Below are 24782 nucleotides of genomic sequence, written 5' to 3' on the forward strand. Positions count from 1 at the left end.
AAACTAAGTCTGTGACTTCGAAAATAACTCTCTTCTCATGTAAATACTATATTAATAGTAAATCTAATATAAAAATATGATATTAAAAAGCTAAACTGATTAATAAAATTTAAAGTAACCTAATTGCTCTATAGTGTATAAACAAAATCGATTGCCAATTGTTTGAACATCGAAAACAACAGCTGCGAATAGCTAGTTTCATGAAAGCAGCAATCAACGCGAGATCTCGCGAAGAGCGAGATAATAATTGAAAATGGCTGCGACCAATGTAAATGAAACTTTAAACTTCACATCTCCCAATTTTGACCCTCTTGCCGCGCTTTACTCAGATGGTGTGACAGTACCACGTCCAGGTGTAGCAGAACTCAATAATTTACTAGAGTATGAGAGGTATATGTGCACCGGGGAACTTCCTAGAACCCGCGGCAAGAAGAAGAAAGCAGCGACGACGAGCAAGTCGACCGCTGCACGTGTTGAATCGCTACAGGTACGTAAACATAAACAAGTAAACTGACGTCGAACTGTCAGCGACATTGACAGTGCCAAGCTAATTGTAATCCTACATCCGGAAATTGGTTTGTTTGATTTTTTTTAGCTACCACGTTGTATTAACATGAAAATTCTAGACAATAATAACAAAAATTGTCTCTTGCGTCAGAAAATTTTGAAAGAAGTTCCTGTCGGTGATGTCGAAGAAGATGGAGCTATACCGGGAATGGTAAGATCACATGGGAGACGAGGAGCATCATACAGAAATGTTTTTACTCGAATGGAAGGTAGGTATCACACACTAACCCGTGTCCCATCATTTGTATTGACTTGATTGGCTTAACATAATATGACCGCTAAATTATTTGTCATATATACCACAGGTACTCGAATCAATGTGTATGATTAAAAAAAAAAATATGTATGTATTTATATACAATACATTTTTTTTCTACACATTGACTCGAGTACCTGTGATATATACTATGAATATATATATAAATTATAACTTATAAGTGAATTATTGAACGGTTAGTGTTCGAAGTCAGCCTTACTTGCATCCTCAAAGTAAAAAACTAAAGATTTTGATTTTAAAAGAATCAAACCTGTATGAAATTATAGATTTATGAAACGTTGTTATACTTTAATATGGTACTTCATTATTTTTTCGAATTGAAAAATTATACTGGTTTGATTGACTTTCCATATTAATATTAATAATTGACGCCATTAAAATATCCAAGTTATAATAATGTTTATATATTTCCTATCTGAAGGTATGCAAGGCCCTATGGGACAACTGTATGAATGTGTTCAGGACAGGATTCCAATTCGTGTATGTACAAGAACTTTCAAGGGTCTGCGAGGTATCTGTCGTGGTTACTTAGTTGCATATGACAAATACTGGAACTTAGTAAGTTATGACAGTCTGATTTATTGTATTGGGTTCGGATGTAAAAGTGATAGTTTGTGTCTTGAAAGTGTGTTTTGATGATTTGATATTTTGATGAAGGGGTGTAACTCATATATGAGTTGTGAATATTGAACTCTCAATTTTTGCTCCACTGATAGGTGTCTATACATCATGAGTACAGCATTTTGACTTTGTGTGTGTGTGTGTGTGTGTGTGTGTGTGTGTGTGTGTGTGTGTGCATGTGCATGTGTGTGTAACTAGTATTGCAGTTCTTTGAAACAAGCCAAATCTTAATGTAACTGATATGTGAATATAGTTCAATATATTTAGTCATAATTTGTAACTGTCAATTTCTTAAAGCATCATTAACTTTGATCATATTTTTAATATTTTTCTTGCACCAAGGCAATGGTAGATGTTGATGAAGTGTACAAGAAACCTACAATGGGTAAAAGTCTATTCAATGAGGAACGACTGACATTTACAAAGGTATTTGATCTCACAAAGTTCAACAAACTCTGATGACAGCGTTTTACAGGATTTTGTAGATGAATTATTTGAGTTCTTCTACACTTGTTGGTGCTGAAACTTTACTGGGGTGTCCTTGACTGCTCAGATAAATCCTGAATAACTTGAGAACTCCAAAAACTTTCTTGAAACAAAAAATGCACATTAACATATAAATTAAAGTTATTATTTGATACAATATTGTTGATGTAGTGGTGCATAGTAAATACATAGGTTAGTGAGTATTTAGATAGCCCTCTCTCTTCAGTATCATTGGAGGCAAGGATTGTTACCAGTACTTGTAGTCTAGTGCTACTATCCATCAAATCTTTCAGATCTCTCTGTCTAGCTCAATGAAGTCATGGGATGCATGAGATTAAATTCAATCGCAGCCACCCATATACAGTCATTAACGTCATGTCTTTGTTAATCAATAGAATTCTAACCAATAATAAGTTAGTATTTATGGGGGCAGTTATGTAATGTCCAAATATGGTATATTTGTCAGCGCAGGATGCTACTTATAATATACTATTTTCATCATTATAACAGTTGGAGCTTACTCATTTGCATGAACAACTTTTGGTTATGATTGAGTCAGTTTGACCTAGTCTAGTTCCTATATGACGCATTACGATTACTACAATCATCTCCACTCATGTATAGGGTACTATAATCATCTCCACTCACTGGGTGAAAGGTAAACAGCGCATATCAGTAGTAATCCATCACAACTTGACATGCAGTTGCAATTGGTTTGTTCCTTTAGACAATTGCTCATTAACTGAACTCCACCTCTCCAATCCGAAACTAAAATCACATGGGGACGTGATAACGTCATCACATTTATAGGAACACAGTCGGGGGTAGCACAGACTTTTGTGCTAGAACACAACTTACCCTACTGTATGTACCTTTTACACAAGGACTTTCACTATACATGATCATAGTAATCGTGGCTTGTCATATAGGAACTAGACTAGTTTGAGCAGACAGGGTTAGAGACCATATTGGTATCCATACTACTATTCTTGTTACTTGACCTACCAGATTTTGATGAGAAGAGAGAACATATCACTTCATTATAAATGTAGTTGATTTTGATTTGCTTCAGGAACTCACAATGCAAAGAATGTTGTCAATTTGTAGTTTATGTGATGGAAATTTACTCATTCTTTCAATTTATTCACAGATCAATAAAAATACAGCAAAAGAGAAGACTGAACAAACCAAGCCAGAATCTCAAAGGAATACAAGTTCTTCCTCCCACCAACAGACAAGTAGTGAACACCAACAGACAAGTTCTGACCACCAACAGACAAGTACTCGGAGAACAAACGATAGTTACAATACTGTCAGTGGTGCTGCTTCAGGAGATAAACAGGATAGAGATGAGACTGAGAGTAAGACAACGAATACAGTAATGCATAGGAAAGTCATTGCTGAAAAGAAATCTGGAAACGGTGAGGAGACCAAGGACCTGTCAAATCTAGAAGAGGAACTTGCTAAATTACAGCAACAACTCTCTTTGTTATCGGGTGATGAAGATGAAGATTGTGTCAATGAAGATGATAATGAAAATAATTTTGATAATGGAGATGACTGTGATAGTGGAGACGATAATTATGATAATGTAGATGATGACTGTGATAATGGAGATGGTAATTATGATAATGTAGATGATGACTGTGATAATGGAGATGAAGATAACGATGGTGATAAGGAAGATGGTAGTAGTGATAATGGAGATAGTGAAGATGGAAAAGAGGATATTTGCAGTAGCTCAGACAATCCAGAAATTCAAGAACAAGAATCTATGGCAAAGGAAACAAAAAGAAATGCCAGTTCTGTGACACTGGATATAAATGTTTGTGATTCTAAAAACCTAGCAACTATCGACAATGATGAGAGAACATCAAATATTGAAAAAAGTGTGGACTCTAAAAGAAAAGAATGTGTACATGATAGCAGTAAAACTAACAGGGGTATGTCATTGGAGACATCTGAGAATACTGGATCTGGTCATCAATGCAGTGACAATGGTAGAACTGAAACCGGAATAACGACTGACAGTATGTCTACATCCAATGAGATATGCCATGAGAAAAGTAAAAAGAAAGTTTTCCAGCTACATGTTGGACAACAACATGGAAAACGGATAATTGAAAGTGAACATTTCATAAAAAGACATGTAAATCAGTTATTCATACGAGGCGATAATATTGTACTTATCATGGTGTGTAGAGATATAGAATAAATTATCATATGATAATATATATGAATGTGTCACGTTGATTTTCTTACGAAATACTGACAACATGCAAATAGTTTATGTAGAAATTTACCACATTGTGTTAAAAGTACTGTATACTGTATATATAATCCCTAGGCACACACACAGAATACAACAGACCCCTAGGCACATAAGATTAGGGGTATTTTAATTTAGATAAGAGAAGAATGGACAGGATGTCTTTAAGAAAGAGTGAATTATGTACAGTTTGAAGAGAGAAAACTAGCCAAGGGGAAGGAAAGAAGATAAAAAGTTTATATCACCACAAAAATCAATCAGTCAATTGATCAATATCATAAAAAAGTTTCATTTTACCACAAAAATCAATCAATCAATTACATCCTCACTGCACCGTGTCGTATCCAAAAATCACAAAGAAATGCACACATTTTAAAAATTATCATATAATTTTTTTTATTTTTTCATTGAATTCAATACTCAATCATATGTGTTCCAGCTATATGGATTAACCCACAGCATGGTTGTACACTGCACTCAATGTGCTAATAAATGCCATAGCTGCAGTGCCAGCACACACAAAGCGGGTCTGCTCTGTCAATATATTCCAACACATCACCTGTAATTATACTGGGGGAATGTAGCATGGTTACTTACTTGACTATATCATAACACCTACATATGATACATATGTGTAAAAGGTATATACAGTAGGGTAAGTTGTGTAATTTTGAGTTCTAAACTTATTAATTTATTTTTTTAAAAGTTATGTATGAATACGGCACAAATCCTATTTACCACCAAGCACACTACAAGGGCATTGAATCATACAGGGACAACAATTCTTATAGGCTGTCAGACTTACTTCAAAATCTAAGCTGCTTTGGACCACTGAGGTTAAAGGCCCAATGTTTGAATCCCATGGACTCGCACTAGCATGAGTTTGTAAGAAGAGCTTTAGGGATTACATCCTTTTGTTCAGAACCGTTTTTTTTACAGCTCTGCAAGACAACTTTTAGGCTTACCCAAATGTGAATCTTAATCTGACCTTGCCCTTTAAAGGGGGGGGGGGGGATTTATCAGTCATATAATGACAGAATTGAGTTCAAAAATTGTATTTATCATTATTGAATAATTCTGAAGTAAGTACACACCCATAAACAGTCAAATAGGGTATGACCAAACTTGACATTTCAGACTCAGTTCAAATGATGGCCACATTCTTTCGAAACCACTTGTACATTATGCATATTTTATTCTTAACCATGACAGGCTGGTGTGCAGTGTCACAATGATTTTCTAGTATATATACTTGAAAAACAAACTATCGTTATGGATATATATGTGGCTAGGAATATCTATAGACTTGCAACACCATATAAGGTAAACATTTATTTTCATTGTACATCATCTTTGCCTTCTGGAATAATAGTTACGGTACTACCAAAACAACAACAGTTGCTATGGGTTACTGAATGCTGTAGTTGTTCATTGTGTTGACAAGTCTCTTTGAAAAGTGTCAACTATTGTTATGGCTCCAAACAAAATCATTATCAAAGATTTACAATCACATGAAAAGATCATATTCGTTTCAGAATATCAGACTAATATATATGGCATGTCTGTTTCAAAATTTTAACATATATATATGTACATTTCTGAGATGAGAATAAATCTGAGCCTAAAATATAAAATGCCCCTTGCTACTCAATGTCAAAATATTTTTTTGCAAACAGAAATGACAAGTACAACAAATATTGTAGACTGTTAAGTTATGTTGTGTCATTTTCCTAATCATTAGTGTGGTATCTGATATGATGGATAACACCATGTGGTGTATCTTAACAGAGAATAAAGGTCTCCGTGATGCATCAAATCAGGAATAAATACCAAAAAGTGATGTAACGTTGTATATATATTTCACTCAGTCATGAATTCATACGTTTATCAATTAAGCCAAAAAACTTGTACATTTGTCAAATTGTTGTCAATTTCATCATTCCGGTTCAAGTAAAATATGAGTCCCTTTATAGTCCAGGATGTGTACCACTTGTAGCGTAAATGTCTATTTAAAGAGGGAATCAGATAGTGAATTTTACAAAAAAAGGGATCACATTTTAACATTATAGACTATCAGACATTTCTCATTGCATCCAAGCAGATGTTCATGATTTGATTCATAATCAAGAGATTTGGACATTACTAGAAAAAAAAAAGAAATTTCCTTACAACACAGCAGACACTGAAGTCCTAGTCACACCACAAGGTCAAAGGTCATACCAGATCCATGAAAAGTCAAAGGTTATACATAATTAGGAGATTTTCCAATGAATAGAAGTTATATACAATACTCAGTCCAAATATCTGCATTTTTAAAATTATAAAGTTTCTCACAATAAATGAATCATGCTGCTTTACATAAATCGTAACTGAAGGTAAGGAAATCTTTTATATTAAATTCAAAGACATTTTCTCCTCTTTCAGTAATTTCCTTGAATTTCAGATCCCCATTTAGAAAATCCTATGGTTTACACAAAATAGTATCCATTCTAGCTATGAACTATGTGTTCACAGTAAGTCTAAAGGCCAAACATTGTGTTCTCTGCTTCTTCCATTTGAAGTTGTCTTCCCCTTCTATTGGCAGATGGTGCTGGTTGTGATTGTGGTGACGATGTCGGCAACTTGTCTGCTTCTGCCGCCCTCTCAGCAAGAAATCTATCAAATTCTGTGAATGGGCAAAAAAAAGTTTTAGTTGTGGACAATTCTTTTATCAAGACATTAACCACATTCCCCGCAGAAAAATGGTTTCCCTAACATTTTGTTAATGCTGGTAAAATTTATGTGAGTTGCCCGTGGTATTTTGCTGGGTTCCCTAATAGTTTCTTGTAACAAGGGTGACAACTAGATAAAATCTATATGGTATTTTACCGGGTTCCCTTTAATACAATACTTCAGATAAATAGTAGTTACATCCCAATATACAATATGGAACTATCTACATTAGACAAATATAAATGTCTACATTGCATGAGTCAACTTGGGAGGAAGCAGAAGGGGTTTTGATCAAAACAAACAAATTTTTATGATAGTCAGAGACAGTCTTTTACTAACTGGTAGTTTCAGATAACACAGCTAAAAACTCTGAGACACAGTCTTCAAGTTTACTCTGTGCAGTCATGGGGAGTTTCAAAAAGATTGTTTAGGTATGTCACTTGAAAAATTCCACCAGCAAAGTACATGAATCTATCACACCTCCAAAATATTCTCCAGTCTAAGTTGCTCCCCTTTGTTTTGACATGAGTAAACAGTTGACTATTTGTAGCTTACCTGAACTAGTCATAGGTTCCTGGTCTTCTTTATTTTCAGCTTCTCCATTTTCTGCCTGTAAATAGCAAACAAATATATTATTTAATTAATATTCATGTCATGACATCATTTATTCACCCAGATCATTGAATTACCCCGGTAAACCAATCTAATTTACCTTCAGATGCAAACAAGGCAAATAAATGTGGAATGTGAAGGCAAGTAAGCAATGTTCCAATTCTAAAACTTGTGTGCATGCCCAAATGTTGGAAATATGATCTGACTTTTATCGACTACCTGATCTGTCACAATATGAGCCTCCATGACCTGATCTAGACTTGACTCTTAACGATTGTCAATTTACTTTACATCATCTACAGCACTATCCTCATTTTATCTGTCTTCATCTGACAAGTATGACCTCACGTCAACAATGTGACTTTGACACCTGACTCCGCAGGATCTGAATAGTCATCATCTGACCTATATGTTCTGAGCCTCCATAATGATGTGATCTAAACAATGTATAACCAAGATCTAATTCATCATTTTCTGTTTCTACATGATCTGATCTAAATTGTATAGCATCACTTGACCCTCAATAACGATGGATCTGATGTCATCATCATCATACCATTCCAACATGTGATCTACACAATGTATAACTGAGATCTAATTCATCATTTTCTGTTTCTACATGATCTGATCTAAATCATATGGCATCACTTGACCCTCCATAACAATCTGTCATCATACCATTCTAAGATGTCATCTACATCATAGATAAATAACTCTCTGATCTGACTCGTCACCATTTGAACTTTCATGATTGGATTTTCAACAATCTTCCCTCCATAATCCGACCTACAACCTTATTCTCCATCATCTCACCCACAACCGCATTTTCAAAGATCTGACCTATGACCTAACTCTCCATGATCTGACCTATGACCTCATCCTCCATATGCGACCTATGACCTCACTCTGAGTCAATTATCTGACCCAAAGCTGCTTTCTTAAACTGATCTGTCAGTGGGCAAGAAACACAGCCTTGGTCATTTCCCTGTAATTTTGGACATCAGATCACATGACTTACATGTACTGAGGCCTTTGTTCATATTGGAAACATTGGCCACATGGTTTTAACTATATGAATAGACCAAACTAGTCCATGGTATTATATATCGATATATTAGTAATTAGATGTTATTTCCCAATATTTTTCTTCGTTCAGCCAAGATAAATATAAGTAACCTTAGGAGCCTTTGTCACCACAAGTTGCTAGACTCGTAGTGTCAACTGTAGGTCAGAGTATTTTTCCGACTGAATGAAGAAAAATACTGGAGAATTACATAGTTATACCAGTGCAAGTAATAACAAAGAAAAATAGGGGAAAGTAATGACAATTTTGAATATTTTGTCTCATATTTCGAACAAAGCAGAACAAGTGACGTAGACATGCATTGTCGTGACGTAGAACAACCAGAGTTCATATTCCACATTGTTTCTTCAACTTGATTCGTGCATGGTATAATTAAAACATATCAAATGAATTGTACATGATGCAAAACAAGTTAAAATTTTATGTCCATAGAATAATAAACAAACAATTGTTAGTTATTTATGTTCTATTTTGTGATTCATGCTATGCGAACTATATCATATGCAACAGAGCAAATATTTCATAGTAATAAATGGATTACAATATTTGATTAACATTTAATCTTGATTAATATTCAATATTTCAAAAAAAAAGCAACACAAGCAAGGCAAAATGCAAACACATAGATATGAAGTGAATTTTTTTATGGTTCTCATTAAATTGTACTTCAAGCATTCTTAATAACCAGGTTGAAGTTTAGACAGTATAATGGCAAACAGGTGAATTTACAAGATGATGGCCACCCAAGGTAGAAGTTATGGCAGGATCAAGTATGTCTATGACTGAAATAGAGTGATGCACTACAGTGGTGAGGAGTTTTCAGAAAACAGACACTGCAATGGTAAGCAGGGTTTGTCAGAAACCAGCAAGCATCAAGAGTGAAAGTTGACGTGAGCTGAGGAAAACTGACTTTAACACACTAGATATCTGATGACATCATAGTAATTTAGCATTTTGATACTACCAAACTAGAGTGACTATAGAGTTTTAATTAGACAGCACAATGTTTTTTTACATCCTACACAAGGCTTTTTTGTTACAAATTACATAAAACAAAATACACACACCTATAGTGCACAAGCATATAAAATGATACATTTGATATCACTGTGAACACAAATCAACATCTCTGTCAGATGAAACAAGGAAGATTCAAATACAAAACTGTTTATTTGTGTTCACAGTGAGATAAAATGTAACATGTCATGAACGTGCACACTATCAGTGCCTGTATTTTGTTTGTGTAATTCATCACAAAAAGCATTGTGTGAGATGTAAAAAAAAACACACCGTGTTGCCTAATTGAAACTCTATAGTCTCTCTGGTTTGGTAGTACATCATTTGAAAAATATTTGTATTTATTGCCGGACTATAATCCACCTTCCATATATACTGCATTTTAACTGATATGCTTTTATTTCTTCTAACTGACATGAATTGCCTTATTAAAACAAGCAATTCTTCAACTAATGTTCTGATGTAAAATTTATTTCGGTTTTAATAGCAGCTACAAAACATTCTCAGTTTTATCACTAGTAGTAATTGAAATGGAGTAATTAATATATAGATTTCATACTCATTTGTACAAGGGCATTAAATACTACATTCTGAAAATATGAAAATTGTGAAATATTGATTGTATATACTGGTCTTTTCTCAACAATTTCTCACTTACAGAAATTGACCCAGTTTCCCTACTCATATGCAATCAATCAATCAAGCACTGATATTACCGTGTACTTAGAACTGTTGTATTTATTTTTCAATTTCATTTTTTTTCTATGAATTTTTCACTAGTCATGAATGGAATCTAGCTAGAAGTAAGTAGAATATGATGTCATCACTTCTAACGAATGTGTCAAATTCAGTTCTTTGTTGCTCCACAAACCCAAACTAGGGAGTTGTGATCTTACCAAATCGGTATCTTGTAGCCATTGTTCCATTTCTTCTAACTGGTCTGTACTAGCTGGCTGAATCTAGCCACACAGAAACATACATGCACAAAGGTCAAAGGTCAATTGCTCGTCCCCTATCTCCTAGCATATGCTTTAAACTAACCTAGACTGTCAGTCTCGACTTCAGTCGGTGTTGGAATAATGTCTGTATTTGTAAAACTTTACAAAAAAGTAAATCAAATACACAAGCATAAAAATAAAACAGACATTCCACATTAAATAATAATCCACCACAACAGCGATACTGAAATGAAAGCATTTCAAAATCAAAATGCACATAAACGTAAGATGACTGAATCAGATATAGTACTTACAGGTTGTCCTGTGTTTCCTCTAGCATTGACTAGACCTGCCAATCCACCAGACTGGTCTATATTTGTGTTATCTGTGTAAGAACTTCCACTGAAATATAGAAGCAAATATCATCAACAATCCAGTTATGTTATTTGAATTAGGATTCCTTTTCTTTGTTCTTGTCAGAAAATTTATCTTATGTTTTTAGACATTTGTTTGTGTCAGTACTGGATCAAATGAATTATAAAACAGTCTACTAATGAAGGACTGACATTCTAAGTTAGGTAACTCATGTGGCCATGTGGAAATTGTGATTATAGGTCAAATTTATCCCACATTTGTTTTTTAGTCTTTCAATAATACATTAATTATGAATGATGTAGGCACAAATAACCTGGATAATTTTCATACATTTACGTTTGAGTGTGCTGAGATGTTCAAATTGGTAATAGCAGACTACCTACCCCTTATCTTGATACATAATAGCAGACTACCTACCCCCTATCTTGATACATAATAGCACACTATCAATCCCCTATCTTGATATGTAAAAGCAGACTATCAATCCCCTATATTGATATGTAATTATACCAGACTACCTACCCCCTATCTTGATACATAATAGCAGACTACCTACCCCTTATCTTGATACATAATAGCAGACTACCTACCTACTATCTTGATACATAATAGCAGACTACCTACCCCTTATCTTGATACATAATAGCAGACTACCTACCTACTATCTTGATACATAATAACAGACTACCTACCCACTATCTTGATACATAATAGCAGACTACCTACCCCTTATCTTGATACATAATAGCAGACTACCTACCCCCTATCTTGATACATAATAGCAGACTACCTACCCCTTATCTTGATATGTAATAGCAGACTACCTACCCCCTATCTTGATACATAATAGCAGACTACCTACCTACTATCTTGATACATAATAGCAGACTACCTACCTACTATCTTGATACATAATAGCAGACTACCTACCCCCTATCTTGATACATAATAGCAGACTACCTACCTACTATCTTGATACATAATAGCAGACTACCTACCTACTATCTTGATACATAATAGCAGACTACCTACCTACTATCTTGATATGTAATAGCAGACCATCTACCCCCTATCTTGATACATAATAGCAGACTACCTACCCCCTATCTTGATACATAATAGCAGACTACCTACCCCCTATCTTGATACATAATAGCAGACTACCTACCTACTATCTTGATACATAATAGCAGACTACCTACCCCCTATCTTGATAGTGATATGTAATAGCAGACTACCTACCCCCTATCTTGATAGTGATATGTAATAGCAGACTACCAACCCCCTATCTTGATACATAATAGCAGACTACCTACCCCCTATCTTGATACATAATAGCAGACTACCTACCCCCTATCTTGATAGTGATACGTAATAGCAGACTACCTACCCCCTATCTTGATACATAATAGCAGACTACCTACCCCCTATCTTGATAGTGATACGTAATAGCAGACTACCTACCCCCTATCTTGATACATAATAGCAGACTACCTACCTACTATCTTGATACATAATAGCAGACTACCTACCCCCTATCTTGATAGTGATACGTAATAGCAGACTACCTACCCCCTATCTAGATACATAGTAGCAGACTACCTACCTACTATCTTGATACATAATAGCAGACTACCTACCACCTATCTTGATAGTGATATGTAATAGCAGACTACCTACCCCTTATCTTGATATGTAATAGCAGACTACCTACCCCCTATCTTGATACATAATAGCAGACATCCTACCCCCTATCTTGATACGTAATAGCAGACTACCTACCTACTATCTTGATACATAATAGCAGACTACCTACCCCTTATCTTGATATGTAATAGCAGACTACCTACCCCCTATCTTGATACATAATAGCAGACATCCTACCCCCTATCTTGATACGTAATAGCAGACTACCTACCTACTATCTTGATACATAATAGCAGACTACCTACCCCTTATCTTGATATGTAATAGCAGACTACCTACCCCCTATCTTGATACATAATAGCAGACTACCTACCCCCTATCTTGATAGTGATACGTAATAGCAGACTACCTACCCCCTGCCTATCTTGATACATAATAGCAGACTACCTACCCCCTATCTTGATACATAATAGCAGACTACCTACCCCCTATCTTGATACGTAACTTGTCTTGACTGTGCGAACATGTCAAATTCATCTTGAGTAGTTGCTGGTGTTGTATTCAACTGTCCTAATGTGCTGCTGACTGATCCACCAGACACCGCTGTTAAATGATTCAAAGCATTATAATTTATTCAATACTTCAAGTATTTACTGATGAAAGATTTAAACTGTATTCATCAAAGTGATGGGAAACATACTGAACATCATAATGAACATTCATTAATTTCATTAATACGTAAACAATTACATACATGCGTACGTATGTATGTATGTACATACATACGTACGTACATACATACACATACATACATACATACATATCTACATACATACATACATACACACACATTACATACATGATACAACACACATACACACACACAAACATACATACATACATATATATATACATACATACACACACATTACATACATGATACAAAACACACATACATACACACACCCCCCCCCCCCCCCCACACACACACACACACACACACACACTCACTAGACACCTGTCAATTATGACATGGTACTGGCTATATGCAATATGTGAAGTAAGTATAATTCATAAGAAGAGAGAATAATACATGGAATCATACTTACTCATTCCTGCTAATTGTTGATGTAGTTCTGTGTTCCCTGCAGCCACTGTCGTTTGTGAAGTAAGTGGCATTGTTGCTGGTTGTGCTGCAACCTGTGGTACAGACTGCGGAGCGGGAGGAGCAGGATCAAAACCTAAGTCAATTAGCTGTGCTGTAGCAGGCTCTCCAGTGGTGGGCTGAGGTTGGGGAGGTGGGGGTTGTATGGCCTGGACAAACAAAAATATAAACAAACACAAACAAAATCCACAATTACACACATAGAAACTGTACCTTGCCCCTAAGCATGCTGGGATTAGGACTGATCACAGGGTGTAGATTAATTTACAGGAGGATATTACATCAAAACCTACGGTATGCAACATGACACATTACAATATTCAAACTTAATGAAGACTTCAAAGAGAGAAGCTTCATATTATCATACAGAACTGATACATAAATACAATCATGCACATTAACAATTCTAACATAACAGTTATATTTGTCTTCTGACCAAAAATAACATAGAACTTCACAGTTGTCAACAATATGGTTGTTAGATCATACAAAACACATCGAAAAGATAAATATCAGAAAGCACATCTTTTTGTTCATAAGAATTTCTTCGGAATATCAGAATGATACATCTAAGCATGCAGCCATTTTAAAATGACTTCTGTGCAACACACATGCTTTTACCTGTGAATATGCAGGAGGTCTCTCTGAAGGTGCCATACCCATTGGTTGTACAGGAGGAATAGCTGCTGGTGGTGGTGGTTGTTGTTGTGGTTGTTGTTGTGGCTGCTGTTGTGGTTGCTGTTGTTGCTGGCCTGTCTGACCTGTCCTGTACCTTTCAAAACGGTCATACCTCACAAAGGCATTATTTAAATCATCATTAATCTGTAGAAGCTCTCCTGTATAAATGTACAATATAATCCAAATTATAGAATATATCACGTAGAACAGCACTTGAACTCAAAGACCCATTGTTGATTGAAATATGGGTGTGAAAAATACTTGTCTGTCAGAGTTATAGAAAAAGTTGGTTCTTATTCAATCCATGTGGCTCAACTTATATGGTAGTACTAATCGAAGACCATGGGATTGAAACATCTGGGTTTAAGTATCTGTGTATCCAGTCAGATAAGAGTAACTCATACCAATGTTATTAGAATACTATAAAGCATCTTCTCTACTGTGTTCATTCCTTTCAGTTTTAACTTTGAACTTTGAACTTGAAATAATGTAAACATACCTGTGACTTCCTCATTTGTCACTCTATCAATCAATTGTACCACTCGTTGCTGCATGGATCTACATGTACGGTTTAACTCCTGTGTGCAAAACAACCAAAAACAGACAGCGAAGTCAATACGAGACCTTTCATATTATAGTGCTACACATACTAGGACATTGTAATAACTTTCACATCTTAGTGCCATTCATACTTGTGAGTGAAGGTATAAATCATAACGATATTGTATAGGAACCAGACTACCTTGGGTATTGCATTGTCTGCACATCACATGTGCCACACATACTTGGGCATTGTAATAACTTTCACATCATACTGCCACACATACTTGGGCATTGTAATAACTTTCACATCATACTGCTACACACACTTGGGCATTGTAATAACTTTCACATCATAGTACCACCCATACTACGGCATTGTAATAACTTTCACATCATAGTGCTACACACACTTGGGCATTGTAATAACTTTCACATCATAGTACCACACATACTTGGGCATTGTAATAACTTTTAGATCATAGTGCCACACAAATTGGGCATTGTAATAACTTTCACATCATACTGCCACACATACTTGGGTATTGTAATAACTTTCACATCATAGTGCCACACAAATTGGGCATTGTAATAACTTTCACATCATACTGCCACACAAATTGGGCATTGTAATAACTTTCACATCATACTGCCACACATACTTGGGTATTGTAATAACTTTCACATCATACTGCCACACAAACTTGGGTATTGCAATAGCTTTTTTCAAAGCAATTCTCTCTATTTAGACAACACATACTAACCTGTAGTAACTCTACATCACTGACATCAGCAGTAGCTGGTGAAAGCTCATTAAGCATCTCAGCCATGACTCTGACATTTCCTACACACACGTCAAGTTCACTACGTAATTTAGCTAGCTGCTCTGGAGTAGCACTAACAGGACCTTGTTGTGGTTGTACCATCTGACCAGGTGGTGGACCCATAACTTGTGGTGGACCCATAACTTGTGGAGGACCCATATACTGTGGGGCCATCATTGGTTGTTGTTGTGGTGGTGGTGGTTGTTGATGTACAGTTGGTTGTCTAGTGGGAGCTGTCTGAGGCCGTGGTGGTGGTGGTTGTTGTTGAGGTTCTGGCACAGTCTATGATGGAAAACATTGAAATTTGTTATTAATTATGTACAAAAAAGTTCCCAATTTCTTATTGATCTAATTCCTTATTTTGCATAAATATAAACATTCATAAATACGACAGTTCACTTGACATATTATACTATAAATTAATTCAACAACAGTTTTCTTAACCAAAAATGTTCATCTGCTCGGTAGATTAAACGATTTACAAAGGTTATAACACACAAGCAGTTCAAAGTTTTCTTATTTGTTATCTATAACCAAGGGTGAATAAGTTGAGGTGTGATACCGATACTAGTTGGAAGTTACAATAGAAGTCACAGTAAAGCTTGTGATTAATATACCAATGGGAATCACTAGTTCAAGGTTATTCCTCCAGGTACAGTCCAAGTACGTTGCATTCCTAGTTTAATTCAAGACTAGAATGTATAAACTTTATGAATTAAAATCAATCTCATGTAATTAAGCTGGACATGGGTATTTTTGTCACTGAGTGTACAATAGATGCAAAGTCATCTTGATCTGAACATACAGAGTTGCCCCTTGACAAGAGCTTTTTGGTGCATTTCATGAACCAAAACTTACCCTATCTGGTGTATATATGGTTACAAAGTAAGACAAAACTTACCCTATCTGGTGTATATATGGTTAAGTCCAAACTTACCCTATCTGGTGTACATATGGTTACTAAGAAAGTTCAAACTTACCCTATCTGGTGTATATATGGTTAAGTCCAAACTTACCCTATCTGGTATACATATGGTGAAGTCCAAACTTACCCTATCTCGTGTATATACAATGTATGGTTAAGTCCAAACTTACCCTATCTGGTGTATATATAGTTAAGTCCAAACTTACCCTATCTGGTGTATATATGGGTGACATACAATCTAAATCTGTAGCTGGGAATTCAATTCCTTTTGATTTTAATTCCGTGTAAACTTGTACCATTCCTTGTAGATCTGATGAACTGCGGAAAGCATCGGCCCATGACTGTATTAAGCTGAGTATCTTTTCTTGTACACACGTTGGTGGATTATTTATTGGTTGTATAACTTTAACCATCTCTTTGCCAAAATCTTGTTTGCACGCTAAAACATGGAATCTGTGTCCACAATTCTTTACACATGTCTCCAAGACCTAGTATCAAAGAGACAGTCAATGAATCAGTCATGAAAAATAACAAAATGTGAAAAAAAATTTTTGTTGTCATAATGCTTTCACTGAAACAGTACAAAAACATAAATATCATGAACATGTATGTAAAGACAATTTAATGCCAGTCTGATTTGTACTTACATGTATCTGCATAGTATCTTTCACAATAAATGAGTACAAATTCAGTTATAACATATTCTTTGGATTAGGCATTATATCATTTTTCCATATACACTGGTTAATGGTTGAAGCCTTGTTTACTTTTCATTTATAACCATGAACATTCTTATTTGTTGTCTTTTTATCCATTTTTCTTCCTTTTTGAGTATTGTAAAGAGCACTGAGATGCAGTGTGATATGCTTCTTCTTCATTTTTTTTTTTAGAAATTAAATTATTATTATTATATTACTTCAGGAATTAACAACTTACCGTCAATGTTAACATTACTTCTTTCCATTTTTTATTTCCAACTAATTTCTTTTTAATTGCTTTCATGGCATCTTTAGGTCTACAATACAAATCACATATAATCAACATCAGCTATAACTTATACAGGAAGGACTACGTAGATACATACATAACATGACAGAACCCCAAGATGGTGAGTGCAAGTGTGGCCACACTCAGGGTATGTGCTTGTAGTGTTCTCTACAGATGTAAACTTGTGAAAGTGCAGCAGAAAACACTGCAAGGACAAGTGAAAATATCCCTCAGTACCCACACTGGAACTCAACACGAAATGGGGTTCTGTTATTATTACATATATGTTTATTTGAAAAAGTAAATTTCTGTAAAAATGATACTATGTAATCACATCCTTTCAGGTACAACAAATGATCACGCCTTCATTTCAATATCATTTGGTATGCACATGTAAAAGTGCAAGTAATCTCTGGTAGTTACATACATAAAATTATGTATGTATTTACATGTACATATTCATATCAGCAAGCAATTCATATTTATATCAAGTCATAATCATAAATGAATATTAAATTTATATCTGATGAATGATATTATCAATATGGATATATGGATCTCAGATTATGTTGAATTTGGAGTTCAAATTACTATCTATGACATATAATGACAAATCTAAACTAACATATGTATAGTATGAAGGTGAACATCTCTAGTATTCATTGACTCTGTAAACTTACCCATCATATGTTTCATTGATAATGTCACAATAACTTTGCAAACTTACCCATCATCTGTTTCATTAATGATGTCACATATTTCAATATTCAAGGCCCAGTCTTCTGATGCATTGTTTTCATTTGTAGCTCTTTCTGAAAGGTGAGAGTGGACAATGAACTGTGAACTAGGTATCTATGTATGTAGGTCTTTAAAACAACATACAGTAGTCTTCCTTGATAAAAATGCTATGTATGGATTCTTGTCTGGAGAGTTTACATGACCTACATGTATGCATTTAAAGTAACAAATTACAACTGCTGACATCAGACTGTTGACGAACGGAACCTGTTACAAACCAGAGAAAGTAAACAACTGAATTGGATTAATAACACTTGGCACAGTGTGTTGGAAGTACAGAGACTTGTATTACATTCCATCATTTGATAAGAACAGTTTTATGACCACTTTACACAATAGTTCACTGGTCACAATGTCCAGTTCCCCTGGCATTTCATGTACAGGTAAAGAGGCTATAAAACTGTTCTTATCAAACCATGGTGTGTAATACAAGTCTCTGCTGTTCCAACATGCTGAGCAAAGAGCTAAATTATTAATCCAATACATTTGTTTACTTCCCTGTTTGTAACAGTTTCCATTTGTCAATGGTCTGATGTCAGCAGTTGTAATAACCTTATGCATTTTGATGACTTGAATGTAAATTTGTAAAGGCCAATGCTGAAATCGGATTAAACGTTTGGGTTTAAAAAACAATTGCAAGGTGGAGGCATAGAAAAAAGGCAGGCCTGAACAAAACAATGGTTCTATGTATTAAATCCAAGTAATCAAAAGATAGCAGTAATCCATGACCATAGGATTCAAACATTGGGGTTTAAATAGATAATCCATCATCGCAAACCACAGCCTCTTTTCTGACACAGTCCAAAATGTGCCGTCTCGTCATTTCAAAGTTAGTGGAAGAAATAACAGCACTGGTTTATGAGAATGAAATAATCGTGTTCATCAGAATTGTTGTCACTGGTGAAGAGTGGTAAGGATATAGATAGGAGGGGGCAAGCATAAACAGTGGCTAATGTATGGTGGGTGTAATATTACTAATAAATCAGCTTTGTTTTGTAGTCACAGTGTACAACTCCAGTACCTAAACTAACCCTAGCACTACCAGTCTAGCATTATCCTTCATCAGATCTTGGCATCCAGACTATAGCAAAACCTGCCTAGCTTGAATACTTTGGGTCTATTTCACAGTCAGTTCACTGTACAGAATTCTTACCATATAGTAAGCTTTACAGCTTTACATGCACTAAAGTTCCCTGAAAACATCTACCAGATAATAAACTGGCGAGTCACTCATTACCTTGGTAAAAGTCAACTACCTGGACTCTTTAGGAATCTTTATAACACTCCTATAACTTACACCTGTATACTTGTCTAGACTTACATTTACGACTTCTTTATTTATCCTACTAATATCTTAGCTAAAATGTTGTGTTTTTTCACCAAGGTTTAAAAACTTTAGAAGTAGAAAAGGAGAAATCAAGCAAAATTGACACAAGTTTCCCCATGATATATTGTATCATTATTAGGGGGAGGGGGAACTCGAGTAAAATAACTGGAGACCTAGAAACACATGCAGATTTCACCTACTTCCTGCTTTTATCAGAAACACTGTAATGAAGTCCTTGTTTTTTAAACTAAAATGTACAATGCAACACAACTGCTAGAGTTTTTCATCCAGGGATATACTACTACTAGGGTATTGCATATTCTGAAAATGTTTCTCACATACGCCAATAGCAATGATTCTAATACTGTTCTATAATGCATGTTATCAATGCAACATCATCATATTATATTGTGCAGGTTTCAAAAAAGTGTACACAGCTGGTTTTATATACCCTAGATCCTGGAGTAAGTAGAGCAAGGCTATACATTATAAAACAACATCATTTATATAGGGTAAACATACATACAGTAAACTACAAGCCTACTTGCTATGTATATCACAAAGTTTGATTGGAATTGACAATCATGACCAGCATTTAAGATCACATGTATCTTTGAATGAGTTAGGGGTAATTGGCTTTCACTGTGACAGGAATTAAATAAACTGTTAGGGTGTTTTATTTCAGAGTGAACTGCATTTGACCTAGCTTATTACTAACATTACCTAATGGAGATGTGACTGCTTTACAGCTATGTTATCATATTCAGCATCACTGGGGGAAGAAGCTTATCAAATTTACATGTTTGAAATAAAGCCCATCCTTTTTAAAGGTTTGGGTATATAATTACTACAATTGATGAAAAATGAAGTTAAATGTATGAAAAGATTGAAAAGATATGAAAAATTTGAAATTGATATGATAAAATTCCTAGTATCTTTATACATGTATTAAATTGTACAACCATAAGTCTAAGGATATAATGGTATTAAGCTGACTGTGACCTTTCAGAACTCATAAACATTTGACCTCATTTCTACCCTTAGCAAAATCAATATTACCTGATATGTACAAGTAGAAAGCTTTGATGTTGTTTACAAAAGCATATAATTTGCTACTACAAAATTGTTCTGAGATTTAAATTACCTCTGTATTAATACATCAACACTTTAAAAGGATCAAGTGGCAATAGTTTATTGACAGTCTAGTAAAGGATGATCGTACAATGTTGCACAAGCTTAGGTAAACGAATTTCGCTTGTCTAGGATCCAACCCCTAAATGAACCTTCACAAATGTGACATTGACATATTTACAATAATCATGTAACCCATGATGAAAATTGTAACGGTCACACCACTATGATCGATGCAATGTAAAATAATGATGGTAAAACACATTAAAATATGTACTACCAGAAACTCAGCACTGTATATCACATTAGAAGTAAATTTTAATCAACTAATAAACATCTCAGTTGTAAATATAGAACCTGTTTATATCACTGAAGGCATGAAAGTTTTTGAAATTTGGTTAGAAGTGCAAAAATGAAGTTCTGCAATTGCATTGCCACCAGACCTCCCTCCCCTAAAAAATTTCATTTATTTACGAGCTTGTGTGACATTATGCGATCATCCCTAAGGCTGCCCACATGTATCATTGTCATTCTACCAATGTTGTTGTAATCTGTCATTGGTATGAACTTTGACCTTATTTGCATATCAAAAAGGTTCAGGTCATCTTAATCACTTGCATGTGACTAGAACTATATGAGACTTGACTATGTTTGTTCTTTGTGTTTTGTTGATGGTTTGATGCCAATATAATTTGACAGCAAAGTCGTTTCTAATCAGTCTCAGCTTGCAATTACAAATGTTATTTGAAATTGTAACGCTTCACATTTTCCACACACAGGAAATTAAAATGAAATGTTGGGAATAATGGGTTGCAACTGACAACAAGATACTTGCCTTTTTTGTAGTCAGATGATGGTGTAAGTTTATGGCACTATTATATATTTATTTATCATAAAAACATGCAACATGTATATTTGATTTCAGCACATTCAATTCATTGTACAAAACTTAGAAATTTTAAAACTAAATGAAAAAGTAACGATACTAACACTAACAGCACAAACAGAGAGAAAATCTGCTACTTCCTACATTGTATTGTGTACTTTTGGTTGTAATTCTGTTATTATCCTCTCACAAAATGCCTTTTTTTGTGTGTCATGCACTAGACAGTATATCTCTACCTACAATGTTGTGAGTTATATATTTATTTGTTTACATGTTTGTGGGACACCTGCCATACAATAGATCCACCATAGTTGACAACACAGACTGGGTTAAATAAGTCAACCTTACAATTTCATTGACCTAACCTGACTCCTAATTTTTTTACATGGTTTCAACTGTATAATCAATCATACTAGTGTACTCTTTAAATACCTACATGATGTGCATGTACATTTGTTTTCAAATCTACATATTTCCTGGTTTAACACCAATGCCTGATTTAAGATTCAAATTTGGATGAGGCAAACAGCTGTCAGGCAGAGTTTACCTTGAACAAAGAATGATAATTCTCTAATCTGTATTGAATCCACTGATAAGACAGCACTGACTAGAGAATGTGGCAATCCAACATTGAGCTTTTTAAAGGTATGACACTAGGGGTAAAATTTGACATGTTTTTCAATAACATTTCTGCTCTCTACAATAATTTTATTCTACTTGCACTTGTTAACACATGTGCTACGGCTCAGCAATCGAGCAATGTATATGCCCTCAGTGTTTTGGCTAAGGTTGTGGAACCCCCCCCCCCCCCCCCCATAACAGAAAGAAAGGATGAAGTAAAAGTTGTCTAGTTTCCCATTCAATCTACCATAATTTTGTTTGGGAACCCTGGTAAAATCACTGGGGAACCTCGGTAGATTTTACCTGCTTAACGCCCTGAACAAAAGCACTGTAACCTACAATCCAACTGTACGTATTACTGGTATACTTACACTATAGCTACAGGGGCTTTCCACAAATACTAGAACATCATTCATCATGGTTTCTATACAGTGCTGCAGTATAAACACTTTGTACTGTGCAATTTATCAGAATGCTTTAAATGATAGTTATGTAGTCTGAATTTGATTTTACTGTCAGTGATATTGTACATATTAAAATTAGGAAAAAAATACATTTACACAGACTTTATTGTGACAATTAGAGGACACAAGTAAATGTGGAAAAAATAATTTAAAATATGAACATCGAATTATTCTGATCAGTAATGCATTTGAAAATCTGTTACTAGTTCATTTGGACAATGAAGATTGAAACAATGAATATTTCTCCAAAATAACTAACTTATCTATGCAAAAGCCACTGGTCGGATAAGAATGAACACAAATGAGAATTGTAAATGTCAGAACAGTCAAACGGTCTGAGTATGATAACATTGAACAAATATAAATAGAACTGTGGTAAATGACAAATGTTTGCATTTTAGGAACTGGAGGAATGAAAGTTAGAAAAAATTGAAAAGGCATGAAGTCATTTTAAAGGCCGACAGATGGATGGTATGTACATACAACAATAGAAGAATCAATATGTAAAACCAGTACCAGTGGTCATTGTTTTTGTTATGGGAGATAGGCAAAAGCTAACCACATCCTGTATGAGAGTTCCCCATCACTATTAGCAAAATGAAAAAGTGTAATACACGATTTTACCAGATAGTTATTCTAATTCACAGTCTACGTAATCTGGCATAATTTTGCATCTATAGTTTACATTACATGCAGGATTTGACAACAGCTGACAATTTCAAATCAGTGACACTTCAATATTCATTAAGATTTAATTGTTAAAATATTATTATTAGATGGCTCATCTATTTTGTTCTAATTAATGGTCACACAAAAATGTATCCCAATTGACATAATGCCTGGATAGTATTCTTTATATTATACTACCTGTAATAATAGTTAAATAGTTATAAATGTAATGGCATACATCCACCTGCAAAACATTAATGTCATCTCTGTCATCAGTAAATAACTCTATATATTTAGATTACCATCTATGTTCTGTGTACATTTAACATACTAGTACCCCCCCCCCCCACCTTCGTGACTCAACTGATCAGTCAGGGACACTCATGCTGTGTCCATGAAATAAATTTAGCATACAAAAGAAATCCCTGAATCAGAATACAATTATTGTATAAACAATATCATGACTACATCTTTTTGTCTGGAAATAATTTTTTGAGATAAATATGTGCTTTTTTTTATCTAACGAAACCAATTAATCGAATGTTTTGTCTCGTCGAAACCACTTAAATTTCGATCATTGATGTTTATATTTCACTCCCTATCCCATGTGTTTACAGAAGTTAATCAATCTTTATCTGGTGACGTTGAGTAACACTCCACCGAGTTCCTACCTCGACACAATATCACGAGGGGATACCCTCAACTTTATAAATATCCCACACGACAATATACGTCCCGAACTTGACCTTACAACGAATGTGTGTGTGTCTCTTTCACACATGGTTGACTCTGCCCAATGTTTTTATTGTTCTACGTATATTAGTCAAAAGTCTACGGAGAATAGATCGAACGACGTGACTTCTCCCGAGCCCCAACATTAACACCACAAAAGGTGGGGCAACGGTAAATACAGCCTTGGCTATCACTGACAAATTGTCGTAATTTGTGATGTTGATTTCCTTGCTGAAATGATGATACACTCTTATATTTAATATACGGTGACCTAGAAAAGTAAAACTGTTTTTAAGTTACCACACTCACCTATTCTTTGCCCCACTTGGGAAGCGAATGGGTTCGAGCTGAAGAACGACATATTGGATTGCCTGTGTATGTACTATGCGCAGAACATTACGTCATGGGGACGAAAATAGCTGCGTACAAG

At 34.9% G+C, this 24782-nt stretch overlaps 2 protein-coding genes across 3 annotated transcripts; one reads left to right on the forward strand and one right to left on the reverse strand.

Annotated features, from left to right (window-relative positions):
* The first annotated feature begins 253 nt into the window (after positions 1-253).
* Positions 254-4166, forward strand: LOC144435426 (uncharacterized). Its single transcript, XM_078124021.1, has 5 exons — positions 254-487; positions 659-776; positions 1266-1402; positions 1808-1891; positions 3102-4166. Exons 1-5 carry the CDS (start codon positions 254-256, stop codon positions 4164-4166), a joined length of 1638 nt encoding a protein of 545 aa, XP_077980147.1.
* Positions 4167-4615: 449 nt separating this feature from the next.
* Positions 4616-24752, reverse strand: LOC144434784 (TOM1-like protein 2). 2 transcript variants are annotated; one of them, XM_078123283.1, is made up of 13 exons: positions 24662-24752; positions 18452-18536; positions 17674-17752; positions 16944-17225; positions 15753-16094; positions 14948-15026; positions 14392-14606; positions 13715-13817; positions 13091-13208; positions 10898-10985; positions 10542-10604; positions 7488-7542; positions 4616-6885 (listed from the first exon to the last, which is right to left on the reverse strand). In XM_078123283.1, exons 1-13 carry the CDS (start codon positions 24711-24713, stop codon positions 6740-6742), a joined length of 1707 nt encoding a protein of 568 aa, XP_077979409.1. In that variant the 5' UTR covers positions 24714-24752; the 3' UTR covers positions 4616-6739. The 2 variants fall into 2 exon arrangements, with proteins under 2 accessions (XP_077979409.1, XP_077979408.1); XM_078123282.1 differs by having other exon boundaries at positions 13715-13919.
* Between the last annotated feature and the right edge of the window lie 30 nt (positions 24753-24782).

This window comes from Glandiceps talaboti, chromosome 5 (assembly GCF_964340395.1).
Source record: "Glandiceps talaboti chromosome 5, keGlaTala1.1, whole genome shotgun sequence".
Lineage (NCBI taxonomy): Eukaryota > Metazoa > Hemichordata > Enteropneusta > Spengelidae > Glandiceps > Glandiceps talaboti.

Coding starts and splice junctions, on each gene's coding strand:
- LOC144435426 (XM_078124021.1), top strand. CDS start 254: ATGGCTGCGACCAATGTAAATGAAACTTTAAACTTCACATCTCCCAAT. Junction 488..658: donor CACGTGTTGAATCGCTACAG/GTACGTAAACAT, acceptor CTCTTGCGTCAG/AAAATTTTGAAAGAAGTTCC. Junction 1,892..3,101: donor AACGACTGACATTTACAAAG/GTATTTGATCTC, acceptor ATTTATTCACAG/ATCAATAAAAATACAGCAAA.
- LOC144434784 (XM_078123282.1), bottom strand. CDS start 24,713: ATGTCGTTCTTCAGCTCGAACCCATTCGCTTCCCAAGTGGGGCAAAGA. Junction 13,209..13,714: donor TCAACAATTAGCAGGAATGA/GTAAGTATGATT, acceptor ATCATTTAACAG/CGGTGTCTGGTGGATCAGTC. Junction 7,543..10,541: donor GGCTACAAGATACCGATTTG/GTAAGATCACAA, acceptor TGCTATTTACAG/GCAGAAAATGGAGAAGCTGA.